Source organism: Zosterops lateralis, assembly GCF_965231275.1.
Source record: "Zosterops lateralis genome assembly, chromosome: 3".
In the NCBI taxonomy this organism is placed as follows: domain Eukaryota; kingdom Metazoa; phylum Chordata; class Aves; order Passeriformes; family Zosteropidae; genus Zosterops; species Zosterops lateralis.
In genome coordinates this window covers 3,632,890-3,651,878 of record NC_139764.1, presented here as the reverse complement: position 1 = coordinate 3,651,878, position 18,989 = coordinate 3,632,890, and the positions used below count along the sequence as shown (strand labels likewise).

Below are 18,989 nucleotides of genomic sequence, written 5' to 3'. Positions count from 1 at the left end.
GTTGTGCCTCATTGTAGGAAGTTCTGAGAAAAGTTTTTCTCTTTTTACTAATTGTTAGTGAACTCGAGCATTTGTACTAAAAGCTCCCTCTGATTTCTAGAATTATTCCTTCTGTTCCTCACCTTTTCCATATTTAGCCTGTTCCCCTAAACTAAGTGGTGTGTTTTAAATAAGGGGGCAATTCTGTGATTACCATAAGATAAAGTATGTTTTTTATTTCAAATTTTAATAATGGATAATAACTGAATTTGGGGTTTTATTAATTTATGTCAAACAGTTTTCAGATACCATTCATTTAGACACTTTTTAAAAATTTCTATATGGAAGATAACTGATGACTTAGTGTCTTTTTGTAGTTACAGTATTAATAGGAAGTTTCAAAGTGTTTAATGATGCCTCTTTTTTTTTTTTTCTTTTTTTTTTTCTTTTTTTTTTCTTTTTTTTTTTTTCTAAAGCCAGATAGGATTTGAGGTGAAGGGCAAAGTGATGTCTTAGAAATAAAAACTCACAGCCAATTCCATCTTTCCACTTCTGAAGCAAAAGCTAAATTCCTGATACTTCCTTTTAGTAATGAGTTTTTAAAACACTTCTTTTGCAAAGAGTCTCTCAGATTGTTGGAAGTTCTGAGCCTTGATTTCACTTGCTTTTATATTTTTTCCTCTCTTTTCTCTGGGCATGGCTGGTGACCTGCAGCGTGCTGCTTGGCTGGGGGTGAAGCAGCAGATGAGGTGAGCCACAGCTTTTGCTGTCAGTCTGACAAGAACTCTTCATACAGATACCATTTCTCTATGGAAATGTTGATTTTGTAGTCCAGTTTACCTGATGCTTACAGAGAATAAGGTGGCAGCTGGGTTTTGTGGGCTTTGTTTTTTCCTTTTTTACCTGGTTTGATCTTATTTGGGGTTTCTTGTCTCTTTTGCTCTCTGAGTTCCCAGACAAGAGGTTTGAAATGCATCTCTCTTTGTCAGCTTTTCTCTGGGCAGGCTCTGGAATGACTCTTGCAACTTTTGATCTCCCAGGAAGCTCTGGCATCAGTTTCCTCAGTGCCCAGAAAAAATTGAATCTGTTTCACTTGGCAGTAGTTACTTAAGTTCCTCTTGAAATATTGTATGTCATGTATCTATTTTTGGCAGACCCCTCTGCAAGTTACTATTTCTTTGTGATTCAGAAATCTGGGCCTTCCCTTTCCTGAGGATGACATCATTCAGCTGAAAGAAGCTTATAAGTGGATTATTCATCCCCAGTTGTCAGAAGAGTTGGGTGTTCCTGCTGATGGAAAGGTCTTGTATAAATAGCACTTCTTTTTTGATACGTGTTTGTGTGTGTGTATTTATACACTTATACACATGGTGGGGAAATAAAAATGTATCTTTTTTTCCTTATTAAGGGAGAAACGAGTTGAGTGGCTCCTAAATTCATTGTAGGGAAGAGCTGGAGAGAAGTTCTTTTAACCAGAGATCTCCAAGTGAGAGTCCTGAGGGGCCCAGTGTTCATTTTTGTACACACAGATCATTGCATCTTCTGAAACCACCACAGGCTTGTGCTAATCTCTTGTGCTGCTGTCCTCCTTTTGTTAATGAGGCTTTTCTAGTTGTCTCCCATTCCAGGATCCCTGTTTTGCAGAGGCTGAGGAAAGCTCACACATTCCTTTCCTGCTCTCCTGTCACTGCCAACACTTGGTGCTGCTCTGGGAGCTCAGTTGTTCAGATTCTGTGGATAAAATAGATTTCTGAAATGTACTGAAAAGAGAAAAGACTGGTCCTTGTTCACTTTAATGAACACTAGAAATGAGCTTGTTGGGACCTGAAATATCTCTAAGTAGGCAATAGAAATGTTTTTTTTTTCAAACTGTTTTCAACTTGCAGATTCTGATCAATATCCTTAAAATCTTTCTGAAAGGCATTGACTGAACGTGACAATGAGGTGTTGCCAAATTCAGAAGCACCTTGAATCATCTTGAATGTAAATTTTCTGCAGTCGTGGCTGTCTGTAGGTGTTACTTGTCACCAGCCATAGCACTGAGCCCAGGACTAGATTCACTTAGTCTTTATGTTGATTTGTCAGCTTCCATAACAATTACAGTCTGTGTTTTTGCAGGAGTGCTAATTGAAAGCATCCCTTTTGTCTTAGTGAAGAAAAAACCCACTCAGTTACTCTGAAGATGGTCTAGGAAGAAGCAAACTTCTTACAAACCAAGCTCCACACCACTTAGGCACGGAGCCACTCCAGACATCCCCGTACCACAGAAGTTGTTTTCCTAGTGCCCTTTATCTACAAGGCACTTGAATATTAGCCAGTCTTTTCAACAGCCCTCCTGAGGTGTTCTAGTATCTGAGTAACAGAAGTAATGAGCGTTGTTTGCCCAAGGCCAGAGAGGGAATTGGGGGAAGAACTGAGATTACACTGGAGTTCCTGGGCTAGCTGTCAATCCACCAGGACATGTTGCCTTCCTTTGCCCCAAGGCCATGCAGGCATTGCAAAGGAAGCCCCTGACAAAATTTTACAGTGGTGACTACTGCAGGGTTTTTATCTTTATTGCACTCCTGGGAGAGCTCTGGGGTTTAGTGACCCTAATAGGCTTTGAACCTTGTCTGCCTCTGCCTTGGCCCTGCACAGGATGGGACCAGTGCAGGTCACTCATGACTCTGAAGTGCTCTCACATCATCATTGGTGACTTCAGAAAGGCAAATGCTGCTCTGGCACACCTTTTAATGTCTTTGAACTTAAATAAATGGGTTACTGTCTCTTTTGTCTCTACTGTTTTCTTAAAACTGCAATACGGGTGGGTGCTTGAGAATATTCTCCCTGGTGTTTAAAAAAACTATTACCGCCTCCTTGTTCTTTTTTCCTTTTTTTTTCAATTTAGAGTCTATTTGAAGTTAGTGTGGTCTTTACTCACCCAGAAACAGATGAGGAGTGCCATTTCCTGTAAGTTTTTCTGCAAGTAACAAAAGATCTTTATCTAAATGTTGTGCAACGTTGTTGGTTTGGATTTGTTACAGAGCACAATATGCAGTGTTTATAAACTAGAATGTGGCCTGCATCTAGGTTTCCTCATATCCACATGAAGTTGAAGAGCTTGAAGTTACACCACCTCTAGCTAATTCTGTTCTTTAATGCCAATTAGAAAAATCGTCTGGAATTCTGATTTGAACTGGAAGGAGAGCATTCAGATAAGTTCTTCAATTTCAGCTCTCCTCAAAGTCATTCCTTGTATCATTTTTAAAAACTTGAACCATGTAATTGCAGGTGGGGAAATCTTTTGAGGTCATGCCTAAGTTTTCCTGCTCCTGTAGGACACGTGGACAGGAGGAAAGGCTTTGAAATGAGTTAATCCAACGTAGCTGGTTGATGAAAACAAGCAGAAATTCCCTGGCTGCTCACACAGCCTCTGGCCTGGCCCAGTAGGGCACCTGCTGTACATAAAGAAGCAAAATAGTTCTGTGAATTCAGCTGCCATTTAATCTGATTTCTTAAAATTTAGCTGTAGTGTATTCTGGAAAATTAGGGTCACTCTTCCTGTTTGTTGATGCTTCCTGAAAATCAAAAGTTTCACTCAGTGAATTTGCATCTACTGCAAGTTAAATCTGAACACAGAAGGAAGTTCAGCAGAGACGTCTCTGCTGAAACGTGAATTTATTTCTTGGGACTGGAGATTTCTCTTGCAGCCTTTATTTATTTCCTGATTTCTCTTCTAGCAATTAGTGATCTTTGAGTGCTTAATCCACCACCTTCTTGGTTTTCCACAACTGCATCTTTTTTTTGTCTTGAGGCAGGGGATGAGGGAATAGAAGTTTCGGATGGAACCAGTGTTAGGAACAATTATTACCAGTGTTTGCTGAACAGCTTTCCTTTCCAGCTTCTTCAAGACTGGGCAAAAGAGGGATAAAATAAAGGCCAAACTACAGTTCTAAATAATGGCTCCTGCAATCCTATAAAGAACTGAAGTGTTTCTGCATCCTGCACCTTTTTGTTCTAATTTATTTAATTTTACTTCTTTCCTCCGAAACCTCTTCACTGGTATTTGCTGCTCATCCTCCCATCCTTTTTCTGGCATTTCAGGAATATTTCTGTTGAACCTGTTATGGTGCCAGTGTTAGTGCTCCAAGCAGAGCAGCTGTGGAGGTGAAAGCTGTAAAGAAGTTCCATTCCACACTCCAATTACTCAGGTTTATTCCGTGTGACCTGACAATATCCCTTTATTTGCCTTCTCTTTGTAGCATACTTAAACAGCAATTAAGGTCTGAGACACTTTCTGAAGTAACAGCACATCAGCTCATTTAATTACACAGTAGTTCCTGAGGTGCCAAGGCATTCTGCTTGAGTGAGTGGCTGGCTCTGGGCACATTCTCAGGCAGTGCTTTGGTTTTCATGTAAATATGGTAAATTTGGGAATTATCACAGGAATAGTGACAGTCATGATTTCCGTGGAAGCAAAGTAAGACTTTGTCTCAACCTGGAGAACTCCAGGTGTGCTTTTGGATTGGGTTTCCAAGCATGGCATCTGCAGTTTCTCACCTGTTCTTACACAGTTGTGTGGAGGTGGGTGTGCTGAAATGACCCATGGTTTGACATGGAAGACTGAATTGGCTCTTGGCAATTCATATTTAAGGATAAGGTGATACTGAAATTTTGGAAGAGGGAGTTTGCATTGCTCTGGGTCACAGACTGGCCAGGGAAGCTGTTTGTGTAAAAACAGCAAAACCTGCTTCCTTAGAGTCTGAAGGAGTTACAGAGGTGTTGAAAAGCACGAGCAAGAAATGATAAGTTGGGTTGGAGATCAGAAACATCTCTGACTGCATACACAGAAATCCAGAAATCATCTCTGACTGCATACATAGAAATGCACTGATAGGAACAGCAACTTCCTCTACTCAGAAAAGGTGTTTCACTGACTTGGCTTTCACTTTCGTGAAACAGCCAGTAGTTTCCTTTCAAAGAGGCAAAGCACAAGTGGTGGTGAACACCTGGGGTTACTTTTTCTGTGGGAAATTGAACTTTCCTCTCCAGAAGGGACAGTTTGAATCTCAGGTTTGTCATGGCCGTTGTCTAAGAGCAGCAAGTACAGAATTCAAGGTGTCAGCAAATCTTGCCTAGAACTTAAAATATCAATCATGATCTTTATTGAGAAGGATGGGAAAGGACTGAAAGCTAAACTTGTGTGCTTTTCCATCCCATCTCAAATCTGAGACATGATGTTGGTCAGAGCAGAAGAGCAGAGCTTTGTCCATGATTTCTCTGGATCAAGCTATGCACATCTTGCACCATTCATGGTTTAGGATAAAGGGAATTTGAAAATCTGCTCTGAGCTAAGCTGTGGCAGTGAGACACTGGATGTATGGGTACAAAAATCATTTACATGCTATGCTTGTGAGTCTGTCTGTTTATTTCTTTCTCTGTGAGAGAAGCAGCTAATTTTTATTTCTATGTTTAGAGCCACAGCCTGCCCAGACTGTTTCAAACCAGCAAAGAACAAACAGGTAAGATCTCGTCATTTTATTTCTGCTCTGACATTCAGAATTTTGCAGCAGTGGCTACAACTTACCTGGGTATTCAGTCAGTGCTCAGTGTCTGCTTTTCCCTCATCAAAAAGCTCTCTGGTTTTCAATTGCCTGAAAATAAAGTTGTCTCTTTTATCCACTTCACAATTCTCAGCATAGGAAAACCAAGAACTTGGTGCTTTTCTTTAGGTCGTTCGTTTTCCAGACTGTCTAAAGGCTGTAATTTTAGGCAGGTTCTCTGTAAATACCTCCCTTAAGATCTAGGAATTTGATTGTCATGCATTAAAAGTAGCATGAAAGATGAACCTCAAGCTCTCTGTGGGTGAAGCAGTTCAGATAAGTCACATTGTGAAGATGAGACTTGGCAGCCAAAAGGGAAATGATCACACTGCAGTTTTCATGTGCTCTGATCTGAATGAAAGCCAGGATACCTGCAGGATGGTTTTATCCTGTCTGCCTCTGGAGAGGGGGGGAAAGGAAAGGGACCTTGCCACTTGTTGCAGACCCCGAGCACACACACACAACCACTGATGGAAAAGGGGATATGCAAGGATAAAAAACCGGTTGGAGGGAAACTGATACGAGTGGGACAGTTGATGTGATCAGAGGGAGAACAAGTAACTCCTGTCAGAAGCCATTGCAAGGCCTTTTATTGTTTTTGGTGAAGAGTCTGCCAACATTTGGCAGAGGCAGAGTCCAGCCCTGGAATTCTGCTGAGTCTGCTCCACCTGACCAATAAACGCCACTCATTTTTTTAGCAGGGTTGGACTGTTACAGCTCACTGCTTGCTGCATGGCTGTCCTTTAAAAGGGGGGAAATCCCACATAAGGAGCTAAACCAGCAGGGCCTAGCTGTTCAATCCACACAGGCAACAAAATGTAGGGGAATCTAAAGAAAAATACCAGCTCTGAAGAGCTGTCAGAGGTTTGTCCTCACAAAGAAGCTGGGCTTCAAGGGCTGTGGTAATCAGAGAAGTGGTATAAAAACTGGCTTGTGAGGGAAAATTTCTGTGCTGTCTCTGTTATTTAAACCTGCTGCTGCTTTCAGGGCTTTCCTGCTCATCTGTTCTATGAGGAAGGGAAGTGCTATTATGTCTAATTTATGCTTAGAAGGAGAAAGAGCAGCTTTCCTGAAGACACCCAGGTACTCTTTGGAGCCAAGATTTGAATTGTCCCAGTGACCCAGTATTTTTTTTTCCCCCAAATCCCCAATCCAGTTTGCAAAAAAGACATCATGAAATTGGAAATTCAGCAGACACCCATCAGGGCAGTCCAAGGGAATCTGGACTTCTTCAAGGTTCTTGGTGAGGGCTTTGGGGAGGATCCAACTGAATCTCCTCCTAGTGCCAAAAGAGATTATTGAGAGCAGGGAGCCAGGCTGTTCTGCACAGAGCGTGATGGAAGGATGACACACAGTGGTAATGTGTTGAAATGAGAAGCTCAGAGGAGACACAAGAGAAAACATTTTACCTTGACGAAACTGAGAGTGGAGCAGGCTCTGGAGAGAGGGGGTGCAGGCTCCATCCATCAAGACCTGACCATGCTTGATTTGAAGGTTCATTTGGAGACCTTTTCCTATCCTCAGCCTCCCTAGAGCAGGATTTCACCTCAGCTGTTACAACACCAGCTCCTCCTGTCCCAGGAATGTAAATTGTCACTGGAGTGAGCCCAGCAGCAGCTGGCTGTGCACAGAGCTTGGCAGTCAGCTCCTGCTGTACTAGCATTGCTGCTTTTGCTGCAGCTTGGGAATGGGAAGCTGCTGGCTTTCCACAGGAGGAACTTCCCAGCCCCACTGTTCAGAGCCCTTAGTTCTGAGAGGCAATCAACTTTTAAACTTTAGAAACAGAGTCCTAGTCAACAGGCTTATTTTCAGCAGAACTACCTGCCTGCTGTCACTGACATAAAAGCTGGCCTTAGGTACATTTAACTCCTGTAAATGAAGCTGGTTCAGGTTTCTGTTCATGGATTTAGGATTCTGGTTTTAAACCGTTTTGCAAATTTGCACCTGGGCTCCCAAATGAGCAGTGGCAGAACTGCACATTGTAAGTTTCAGTGCTTTTTTCTTCCTCAGGCATATCCTTTCTTTGCTTTTCTTAGTTCTTGACTCATTGTTTTATTTCACTCTGCAGTCTGTTTTCACCAGAATGGCAGTTATAAAAGCCCTGGAGAAGATAAAAGAAGAGGATTTTCTCAAGTAAGTATATACTGAAATTATTTCTTAGTACTGTACTTTTGTAGAGAATTAGGGAGGAGAGGAAAATATTCATTGTGTAAGTAGAGGTAGGATGGCTTTAAAAAAACTTTTGATTGCTTAAATTCTGTTGTTTTACTGGTTAAAACGTGTTTTCTTTCTGGCAATAGAAAATGACTCCTGATCTTTTAATCAAAAGGATTATTTTGAACTTTAGAGTTTGTAAGGTAAGCTTCCTTTTGCAAGAAATATTCCCATATTTCCAAAATGCTAAGAGCTGAGTTTTAAGAAAACAGCAAGTGCTGTTAATGTGGTAAAAATCACACACAGTGGGAAGCCAAAAACAGGCACTTTTTACTGCTCTGGTGATTCTCCATCATGTTTCTGGTATTGATAATGTTTTACTCTGTTTTTACTTTTAATACAGGCATTTTCCATGTCCCCCAAGTTCACCAAAGAACCACTGTGATGCTCTGGAAATTCAGTGCAATAATGGTGCAGTTTTTGTGGCTGGTAAAGTGATCCCTTTCTTTGCTGCTGTGTTGTGTTGAAGAGAACTTTGTAACCTTGCCCTGACACCAAGAGGATTCTTGCTGTTTGTTAATTCCTGTAATGAAGTGTAAGGAGCAAAGAAATAAATCCAGCTCTATCCAAGAGTGGCTTGAAAGGGGAAGAAATTATATTTGACCTTTGTTGAAGGTATTATTTTCCTCAAAAGTTAGAAATTACAGATCCCATCAGAATAATGGTTTGGGAAAGGCACCTTCACACCAGCAAACTCCCAGCAGTGCTGTTCACTTCCTTGGGTTTTGATTTGGATTCAGAGGTTTTCACCATCTGGATTTCTCTGCATATTATCCCATTCAAAACTGCAAATCTTAATGGGATTTATAAAGGTTTGGGTGAGACAGGCAGTGCAGCAACATTTGGGTGTCCCTGAGTTGAGATGATTTAATTTTTTTTTCATCTGCCTGCCAGAGTATCTGCCATTCTTCTAGTCCTTTGTATGAACAACTTATTTAAATACATGCAAACTGGTTATTATTAAAAAGAACACAACCTGTAATTTAAATCCAACATGCTGTGATGATAAAAATCCTGAATATAAAGAAATGGAAAATGAAAAAGTGCAGAAGTGAATGGCAGGGTAGTCCATGTTCTACATATACCCATTCCTTGTTTTTAATTACTGATTAGACAGTTAGATGTACATTTTTGTGAATCCAAGATAGCCAGTTCCTTTTAGGCTATTCCAAACAGTTTTATTTTAAGTTGCTTTATTGGATAGTTTTATCAGAACTCAACAGAATGAAGAGCAAAACAGAGAGTTTGCTTTCTGCTTGTCATTTAATACTGGTCTTATCACTTATAGTTTATATCTTGCTCCAACAAAAAACCAATCCAAGCAGGTGTTTAATTTTTGAAGAACTAAATCCAGAATAGAATTTATTGAGTACAGTGCAGATATTTTCCATTTAATAAATTAGATGGGATCTTAATTTGTAAGCACAACATTGTCCTCTTGACCTTTGGTGTTTAATGATCACTTCCCACCCTAACCTTTTTTAAGGATTCAGGAACTGTCAAACCAAGAAACACCTTCTGTTTTTTTAAACCTACTCTTGTTCAGATCAAAAGTTAAAATTATTAGAATGGGAAGCTGAGAGGACAAAAAAAATTGTATTTTATGGAAAGAGAATTTAGCAGTGTGAGGCTGTGTCTGAATGATGAGTCATCCTACTTTCATTCTTTGCCCCAGTGAAACTTGTTACTCAGTTTCCCCATTTGTTTGTGTGGCTTTTTCTGCTGCTCAAACTGCAAAAGGAAACATTGTTCAAGATAGGAAAATATGATATGAAACCCCAAACCCCTGAGATGTCAGAGGCCCAAAGCAATGCACAGAGCTGCTCTGAACTCTATTTTCTATTTGCAAGGTTTCAAGTTGAAGGCAGTTTAAGCAGGGGGCTGCTGCTTGGCCTTTATGAATTATTTCCTTGCTTTGGGAATATTCTCAGTTCTTATCAAACTTGTCCATAAAAAAGTTCATTTTGGTCATCCAAGTCAGGCTTGTTCTCTTGAGGTGCCATGAAAACATCACTGGGACCATCCAAAGATGCCAATCTATTTACTTAGCACCTTCTCAAGATTCCTGCCATTCCTCCTAATATATTATTGGGACTTTTTACCCCTTGTGTGGTGCTCCTTGTAGTGAGCCAAAGCATTTTAGTTTGGGTTTCTTTTCTCAAGCCTTCAGACAATAGCAGAACTGGCTTGGAACCTGGATTATTTCATACAGGGGGGTGATTCCTGGAGGCAGAACTGTAGCCACAGGCTTTCCAGGTCCAGCCCAAGTGGCCACCCTGGCTACTGCCACTCTCCTGGATGCAGCCACATGTGTAACACTCCTGCCATGAAACAAGCTCAAGCCTGTCAATTTATTTTCACAAAGCTCCCATGGAAGTTCAGTGTGCTGTGCAAGACTGCAGCTTTCACTCGTGGCTGCAGAATGATTAGAAATACCATGGTTGTCTTTTACAGGAAGATACAACAAATATTCCAGGAACTTACCTCAGACTCCCTGGATTATTGATGGGGAAAGGAAGCTGGAATCTTCAGTGGAAGAATTAATTTCAGAGCATCTAATGGCACAATTCAAGGCAGACAGTAAGTATTTAGGAGATTTCCTACCATACATAGTTTTCATTACTACTGGAAGATTTTTTCATGATAGCTACCCACTTAATATGGGAGCATAATGGAAAAAAAATGTTTCTTCATCCCTTGTTTCCTTCCAAGTTAAAGCTTGTAAACTTTATTTAGCTGTGATCTGGGAGTAATTAGATCCTTTTATCCTGCTAAAGTAGCTCCTCAGTGGATCTGATGATGCAAATATGTTGGTTTCATGTGGTGGTGTTTTTGCTTAACCAAACTTCTTAACAGCTGGAAATTCATAAAATGACTTGTACCAAGAAGGTTTTTGCCACAGGATAGGATTTATTTCATAAGATTTGCCTGGTCTTTGACTTCTTCATATTTCTTACCTGGATTCATTTATTTTCCTCAGTGCATAAAGTTCCACAAGCTAAATGCTTATCCAGGGATTATCCAGATGAAATTATCACTGCCCATCATTTGCCATCTAACAGATGTGGAATTAAGAGACATAGAAGGGCCAAGGAAAAATTGCATTAAATATTAGTTTGGAAAAAAACCTGCTACTTCCCCTTCCTCTCCTCCCAGTGGATATGTTAGTCTGGTTGTAGCAGTCTTGTTCAGGCCAAGGAACTGGGAGTGCTCATCAAGAAACTTGGGAATAAATAGGAATTCCCACAGTTTGTGAAGTGCAAGCTCCAGTTTGTAAAGTAGATTTGAAGCAGATTTTGCAAACAAGTTTAGAAAGAAAATATTTCACCTTTTAAAAGCTGTAGTGACTATTACAAATGTAAAATAATAGCTCACCTGCCTTGTTCAAATCTGTTACAGGCTTTAATTTTAGTTCCTCTGGAAGAGAAGATGTGGATGTAAGGACACTAGGCAATGGTAAGACCCCTTGTGAAACACAGAGATGAAATGGGTGCGTGGAGCTCCTCTAACAGATCCTGCTGAATTCCAACTGTGTAACTAGGCTTTGGAATTTCATCTGAGAACCGTTTTAGTGAAATGTAGATACTTATTCCCAAAGACCTAAAGCTTCATAAAACCGGCCTGAAACAGAAGCCCTTTTTCAGTGGCCTTGGCTGCATGGAAAGGCATAGTTAGTTAAAAGTATTTTATTTTATTTTATTTTATTTTATTTTATTTTATTTTATTTTATTTTATTTTATTTTATTTTATTTTATTTTATTTTATTTTATTCATTCCCTACTTTTAAGCCATTTATGTCAGACTGATTCCTCTCTTGTTTTCTGCTGGATCTTCCTAATTCCCTCACTGTGACTGTGGAGTGGGGGAGCCTTGTTTTCTTTTCCAACCTGAGTCCCTTACAAAATTCAGCTGCTTTCCAACATGCTGAAGCTGCTGTAGCCAAGGGAGGAGGGAAAGAAAAAGTAAAAATGAACAATTCTGTGTTTCAGTAGCTGTCTGATTTGTAGTGTGATTCTTGGCATGGCTTGTGCTGGGGATTGTCCTGGCCCTGAGCACAGAGTTAACAATTCTGGCAACAGATGTTGAGCTGAGGGAGTGGGATTCAACATTGCCATGCACCTGGGCACTGCTGTAGGTGATAGAAAATAAGCTAATTAGCTTTTTTTCTTATTTTATTTTTTAATTAGCACGCACTTGTACAAGATGTCTTCTGGGAAGTCATAATTTGCACTTATTGCTGATACTGGGGTTTAGTAGCCAAAAAAAAAGTCCCTTGTTTCTTCCCTTGCATCTGATGCTCCAGCCCTCGGCCCGCCAGTCCTCTCCCTGTTTGTGTAACAGCAGACAACCTTCACACCTTCCAGCCTTGCTGTGTAAACCCAGCATTAATTTAGAACAACATGTTTTTGTGTTTTATGCCCGTGCCTGTTGCCAGGAAGGCCCTTTGCGATCGAGCTGGTGAATCCTCACAGGATCCATTTCACCACCGAGGAGATGAGGAGGCTGCAGCAGGTAAATCACAGGCACCTCACACAACTCATAAAGCACTTGCTGCCTCTCCAACCCAGCAGCTTTGCTAACTGATTGCTTTTTTAAATACCACAGGCAATTAATGACTCTTCAGACAAAATACAGGTTCGAGATTTACAGCTTGTTACCAGGTCAGTGTTTATTGTCACCGGCGAGGGATTTCAAAGTGACACTCAGGGAGTTGGGAGGTGTTCCTGCTCACAGCCTTGTATAATTATGCTTATGTTAAGTGAGTAATTAATTTCTTTTGTTTAGAGAGGCAATTGGTCGTATGAAGGAAGGTGAGGAGGAGAAGACAAAGACCTACAGTGCCTTGATATGGACAGACAAAGCAATACAGAGAGAAGACATCACATTTCTAGATGATATCAAGGTAGCAGGAGCACTTGTTGCTCATTTAAATTGTACCTGTCCTGGTGCCCTAGGGAAGAGTCAAATACAGGCCATCCATGGGCCCATCTCTTGCTTTGTGCTTGGTTTTTGGTTTTTTAATCAGGGTTTCTCTTGCTTGTAGGGATTTCCACACCGCCTTTGCTTCCTTCGCAAGTCACTGCAGCAAGACAGGGGGGGTGGCTGTTAGCAGAGACAACAAATCCTTGTGGAAAGTTCACCTTCCAGGAGATCAGATCCTGGGAGAGGAGGAAATCTGGCACCTGCACCCCTTTTTTTACTTTAGATAGTGTCCTATGTAAGTGAAAGGAGCAGAAAAGCTCTTTTGTTCTGCTCTAAAGACGTTATCCCACAGCTGCAACATTTTGGAGGTGGAAATGTCTATGTCAGGGTGCAAAGAGGCCTCAGGAAGGCTCAGCATGTGCAGGAATGAGAACTTTCTTCAGATGTTGGCCTGATGGAGAAGTGGGTTCAGTTTTTGGTGTGTTGTCCCATTTCCTGCAGGTCTTGCTCATGAGCTCATTCTCAAAGCCATTACAGGTCAGGCAGACAACTGTTGGGAAGTTCTTTCTTTAGCTTCCCTTGCTCCTGAGAAGTTGCCTTTTAAACTGCTGCCTCTCCTTTGGGAAAGGGAGTTGGAAATGAACTTTTTAAAAGACTTCTGAGATCTAATCTCATTTAAGGTTTTTTCCCTTCACTTTTATTTCTAGGGGCTTGGCTGTAGTTTAGACAAAGCATTTTGTAGGTGGGATTTATTTTTTTTTTTCTGATTGCCCTGAGGCTCTGAGTAAGCTGCTAAATCCTGGAGTCATTCCAACAAAGGGCTATGGAGATTTCAAGGTTATTCCTCTGTATTTGTGATTCCATTAGTTTGTGTTCATGCGAGGCCTCCTTTGGCCTTTGAGAGGGCTGTCCTTTTTCCTTTGATAAACTTGGAACAAACCGGTCTTGCCGTGAGATTACTCAGCTGCCAGAACACAAGATAACAAAGATGGGACTGGTTAACAACGTACACAATTCCTACAATCTGTGCAGCATTTCCACATCTCCTTCCTCACATTTTTGGTCACTTCTTGTCCCAGGAGCTGAAGCTGGACCAGAAGACCCCCTTGCGGGTGCTGCATCGGCGGCCTCTGGCCGTGCGCTGCCGGCTCATCCACACCATGAGGTCCGAGTACATTGACGAGCACCACTTCCGCCTGCACCTCAAGACTCAGGCAGGGACGTATCCTTGGGTGCCCCAGCTCGAGGCAGATGCCAAACAGCCTCCTGGTGGGAGGGATTGGGATAACGGGAAGATTCCTGCTCAGGCGGCTGCAGTGTGTTGAAATCTCCGCTCTCCCGCAGTGGTGCCGCTGCTGCACGGTGTTTGCTTTTAGGTCACAATTTCACAGTGGAATTTTCATTGAGTATGTGACAGATGTAAAAAATGTGCTGGTTAAAATACACTTCAGCTTTTTCTAATTTAACTGAAAACTTTTCAGCTCCAAAAATGACCTTTTCCACAGTATTTAATGCACTTCGGTGCAGACTGGAGATCGCTGCTATGTACAAGATACAGTTTTGTCCTAAATTCACTACTCAGTTTGGAATGAAACAAAATAAAGGTCAGCAGTGCAGTTTTTGGTGCCTGAGTCAGAAGCCAGGAATTAGGTGCTCTCCTAAAGATAGGTATGGGCTTAACAGGATATTGACTAAGAAATTACTTTTTTTTTTTTTCCCCTTTTGATTTCTTTGGTGTGGAATCCACCTCTCCTTAGCCATTATTTCCAGCTATATTAAAGAGTTCGTGCACGGAGACTTTGGGAGAACAAAGCCCAACATTGGGTCTCTTCTGAACAGAACTGCTGACATTCTGGAGCTGGATGTAGAAGTAAGTGGGTTGCTGTTTGTCTTTCCTGGAAATTACTAAGGGAGTTGCCTTGGTGAGATGCTTTCCATGGAATTGCTCTATAAGTGGATCAACATTCCTTACCACAGGAGACATTTCCTACTGCTACTCCTTTGTAAATGCAGCCCAACAGCAGTAGCAAAAGGAGTTGTGATTCCTTTGGTATCTGTAAAATACCAACTCTGCTGCCTTTTTTTCCCCCCTCTGCTTTTCTAGTCTGTTGATGTTGACTGGCCTCCAACTCTGGCCGATTAACTTCTGGAGCTGGGATGAGGAAGCAGCAGCTCCTTGGCAGCAGCTGGTGACCAGACACTGTGCAGTGTTACAGCCTGGGTGCCAGGGGTGTCCCTGGAACATTTGGATCATGTTGATCTGCCAAAGGATACCCTTGGGCTCTACTTTTACACATGCTGGACCAGGTAGTGTTGGTTCAATCTCTAGCTTTACTTTTATTCCTTCTGGACATAAAAAGATTTTGGGGAGCCAGTGTATATAACCCTCCATCGAGCCAGATTTTATTTTAAACTCTTTTTGTATTGGATACTACAGCTTTCCTTGTGTGGATGCATGTAACATGGAGTTATCTGAAACCCAGTCCCAACTTTTCCTGAGCAGTTCATGCAGGAAATCCCAAAGCCAGGGAGACTGCAGCCAGCAGGAGTGCCAGGAGTGCCTGTAGCAGGTTTCCCTTAGACACTGACTGCTTTTTGGTCAGTGGCAGTAGAGAGGAGCAAATTTCTCTCTCAGAGTGCTTTTCAAAGGGGAAAAAAAAGTTTTCAGAGGAAAATTTTGCACTGAAAACCAAGTTTTTCTCATTTAAAAACACTGGGGATGCTTCCTAGAAACAAGAGTGGAGGCCTCTTGAGTAGGAATTCCCCAGTGAGTCACAATATATAGAAAGACTGGGAACTCCTGGCAGTGGTGCATGATGGGAATCTAAAGAAAAATAGGAATACCAAGAATGTCAGAGTGCAGGCAGAAACAAAAGGCACCACAGCATGCTGGTATCGAGAGAGAGAGAGAGAGAGAGAGAGATAAAAAGCTGTGATTTAGCAGTACAACACATTTTTTCTTGTACCTCTCCTTGGATGGATGCCTGGAAGAGTTGAACACAGCCTAGAACTTGGCTGGAATAGGGCAGACCTGACATTTTCTTTGGTTATTTTAAATGTTTCTTACTAAGCACCACCTACATCTTTAGGAAGTCATTTTTAATACCTGTATCATGTTACTCCAATAGGGAGGTGATTCCCTGAAGTACAGAAGAGAGTTAAACTATCAACAAGAAAGTAAGGCTTGGGATTTCAGAGCTCTTTGTTAACATTTTGGGAATAAAGAGGGTAACATTTGCCAAGACAAGCCACTGTCTGGGGACAGGGAGGATGACTGGGATGTCTTTCCCTTGAATTCAGTGATGCTACAACAGCTCCATGAGAGCTTGAGCTGGAGGTTCTAAAAGTGTTAATTTTAAGGAGCTCCCTTAAGGCTCTGCCTGTGCTGGGCTGTCAAAACTTGTGTCTGTAACGTAAGTAATTCAGAAGCTTGTGTTTTTCTAACACAAAAATTTGATTCAGACAGCAGTATTATTTTTTGTTTTAATATTAAAACTCTTATGAGCAACAGATTCCATTAATAGTTCTCAGATAATAATCTGCAGCTAGGAAGGAAATGTCATTAATGATGGAAAACCAGAGAAACTGAATTCAGAAAACAAAAGAGAATTTCGTATCTGTGTGATATCTTAAAACTTCCAGTGAGCTAAAATGTGATTTATAAATTCCATAAGCTACAAGGAAAAAAAAATGTCAACAAAACTGTGCTCTCTGGACCCAACAGGGATGGGAAGAGCTGTTCCAAGGGGAAATGGAGCCAAAAGGGAGAGAGGGAAAGGGCTGCTGCAGTAGTGCCAAGGACACAGGAGGCTCTGCCCTCTGCAGTTCCTGCTGCATGTGGGGATCCCAGGCAGAATCCAGGATGAACAGGGCCATAAATGTGACCCTCAATGTGCTGAGTCTGAGCTCTTCCCTGGGCAAGGCAGAGAGCTCCTCCCAAAATCCCCAGGCTGTTTATTTTTATGGTAAATCTGAAGTATCCCAACAGGGGGAGTGGAAGCTGATATGGAAATATCTATGAGCTCGTGAGACAGGTCCTGGGCACCTATCACCTGCAAATATGAAACTGAGAAATGCCACCTGGGGATCTGAGCTTTCATTTCCAGTCCAGTTTTGGAACCATCATGTACTGAATATTGCAGTAATAATATTCACATTGTACTTGGACTTCCACCTGATTTTTAGGAGTATTTTTGTGAGTGCTCAAACTGGGTGTTTTTTGAGAGCCAGATTTCATCTTGTGTTTCCCCAGACAGACAGCTCTAATGCCTCCCCCTCTGCATTTGGGTTTTGATCAGCTCAGCCAAAAGCATCTCTGCCCTTGTCCCCTTTGCCTAAAAACCCAATAGCTCTGCCACAAAACCTGCTGAGGCAGATGAGCCCTCACATGCTGAGGTTTTACAGTGGCCACTAGTAAAAGAGAACAGAAAATACCCCCAAAACCCCCAGGATAAGCAACCAATAACCTACCTTGTCCCTTTTTCCTGCCTTTCCCGTGGCAAGGGATGTCACGGAGCCGAGGAGGTTGCAGAAGATGAGCACTTGGTATAACCAGTTTTTTTTAATTACCAAACCAACTCATTTACAAAGGAAAACAGAACTTTGAAAATATTTAATTATACAGTAAAAACAAATTGTACTATAAAGAGCTTTCTATGAAGTGAGTAAAATGTTTACATTTAATATACTTAAATTGAGAACTTAAAAAAATGAATAAACAACACGTTTCAAACTTTCTGTGTATTTCTTTGGTCTTTCTATTGGTTAAGACTGTGGAAAAGAGGTGCAGAAGTGAGGGAAAATTGCTTTAACAGGGAGAGTCAATTCATTTTGTTGGGCACCTGGAGTTAGGGGAAGCAGTTTCCAAAGTTCACTTGACTGTCAGGGCTGTGTGATGGAATTCCAGCAGCAGCCCCAGAGTGCTCCTTATGCAATGGATTCCTGCTTTCCTGTAAGCCACAGAGGGGTTCTCGAGCACCTTTCCTTGTCTACAACTTTATATTTCAAGTGGCTTTTTTGATCTGGGGCAATGGGTTTTGGACATTTTATTGCTTTTTGTGTTGCTGCTCTCATTGTGCAGTTTTATGTCACCAAAAGGTAACAAGGGAGACCCTTAAGCCTCATCTGCCCTGAAGAGCAGCTGTGTCACTTAAGAAATACTCAGACATTTCTCTGTGTTGCTTCTTAAAAAATAACAGCATAATAAAGTAGCCAAGGCCAGAGTGTCTTACCCAGCCAGATACCTCCAGCTGGAGGTGTCAGAACAGCTCCTGCTCAGGCTAAGAGCAAAGACGGAATCAAGTGGGAGGGAAGAAGTTCTGGTTCCTGATATAGAGGATAGAGGAGTGTTTTTAATTAGTACTGGCTGAAATGGCTTCAAAAGTTGTTAATAGAGGTGAGGCTGCACCAAGGCAGCCTCTGGCTTTGCCCTCCTGGGAGGGGGTGGTGCTGGGGAGGCAGGATCTGAGCCTTCTTTGAAGCAGTCACTTGCATAGCAGGAAACTGCCGGGATACCTGAGGAAAGTCAGTGGATACTCTGGCTCCAGAGATTTCTGCCTTTCCAAATCTCACTCACATCGCAGCTACACACTCACACGGCTTGCAGAGCAATAACAGCTTCATTCCTAAAGCAACAGGGGCATGGCCTTTAAAATAGTGCACTCTGTGAAGTGCAGACAAGTCCTCACTTTCTGTTCCTTCTCTTGTGCAGTGATTTCCTTTACAACAGAGCTGGACTATTTAAAAACTCAAACCTTCCGGTCTTTTTAAATATATCTAACAATGACATAGTCATTAAAAAAAATTTATGAGTAAATTTGCCTTCAAAGCAAATGGAGGTGTCAGCGTGGAAAATCAATACATGTTCTCATTTTAGGAGAAGAATATTTATAGAAAGGGGGTTAAAAAACCTAAACCTTTCAAGTAAGTTGAGCAGAACTCAGATGTCATTCCTTAGATGAGACTGAATTAGAGTGCTCATGAGCAGGGTTTTTTTTTCCCAGTTTCTGTCCTATCAAAATTTAAATTAATTTCCATAGCAAAAATGGCTATTTCAAAACAACTTTAACCCTGTGAAGTATTTGAAATTTTAACCCTTCTGAAGATGCCAGCTTTTACAGTCCCCAAAGGTAAGGAAGCTGTAAGTGTTAACAGTTCCCACTTCCAACAGTGCAAAAATACATCTACAAGGTACTCTCAAGGTACAGAAAACTCAAACCCTACTCCCACCTCCATCTTTACGGGCACCACTATGGGCTGCAATAAATAACCTTTAAGTTAGACCATGAAACT

The 18,989-nt window shown here is 41.5% G+C and overlaps 1 protein-coding gene across 3 annotated transcripts in view; it reads left to right on the top strand.

Moving 5' to 3' along the window:
• Positions 1-14,916, top strand: part of PUS10 (pseudouridine synthase 10) — a gene marked incomplete at its 5' end in the record, with an annotated part of 31,594 nt that extends 16,678 nt beyond the window's left edge. For 2 of the 3 annotated variants that reach the window (XM_083857422.1, XM_083857423.1), the window contains 14 exons: positions 694-728; positions 1,169-1,280; positions 2,867-2,928; positions 5,435-5,480; positions 7,630-7,694; positions 8,119-8,204; positions 10,230-10,355; positions 11,175-11,231; positions 12,211-12,287; positions 12,381-12,436; positions 12,561-12,678; positions 13,778-13,920; positions 14,469-14,568; positions 14,803-14,916. In XM_083857422.1, coding sequence (XP_083713548.1) covers positions 694-728; positions 1,169-1,280; positions 2,867-2,928; positions 5,435-5,480; positions 7,630-7,694; positions 8,119-8,204; positions 10,230-10,355; positions 11,175-11,231; positions 12,211-12,287; positions 12,381-12,436; positions 12,561-12,678; positions 13,778-13,920; positions 14,469-14,568; positions 14,803-14,841 — 1,122 coding nt within the window. In that variant the 3' untranslated portion in view covers positions 14,842-14,916. Of the gene's footprint in view, positions 1-693; positions 729-1,168; positions 1,281-2,866; positions 2,929-5,426; positions 5,481-7,629; positions 7,695-8,118; positions 8,205-10,229; positions 10,356-11,174; positions 11,232-12,210; positions 12,288-12,380; positions 12,437-12,560; positions 12,679-13,777; positions 13,921-14,468; positions 14,569-14,802 lie in introns of those variants that run through there. The other variant, XM_083857424.1, reaches the window with a different exon arrangement.
• Positions 14,917-18,989: the final 4,073 nt, after the last annotated feature.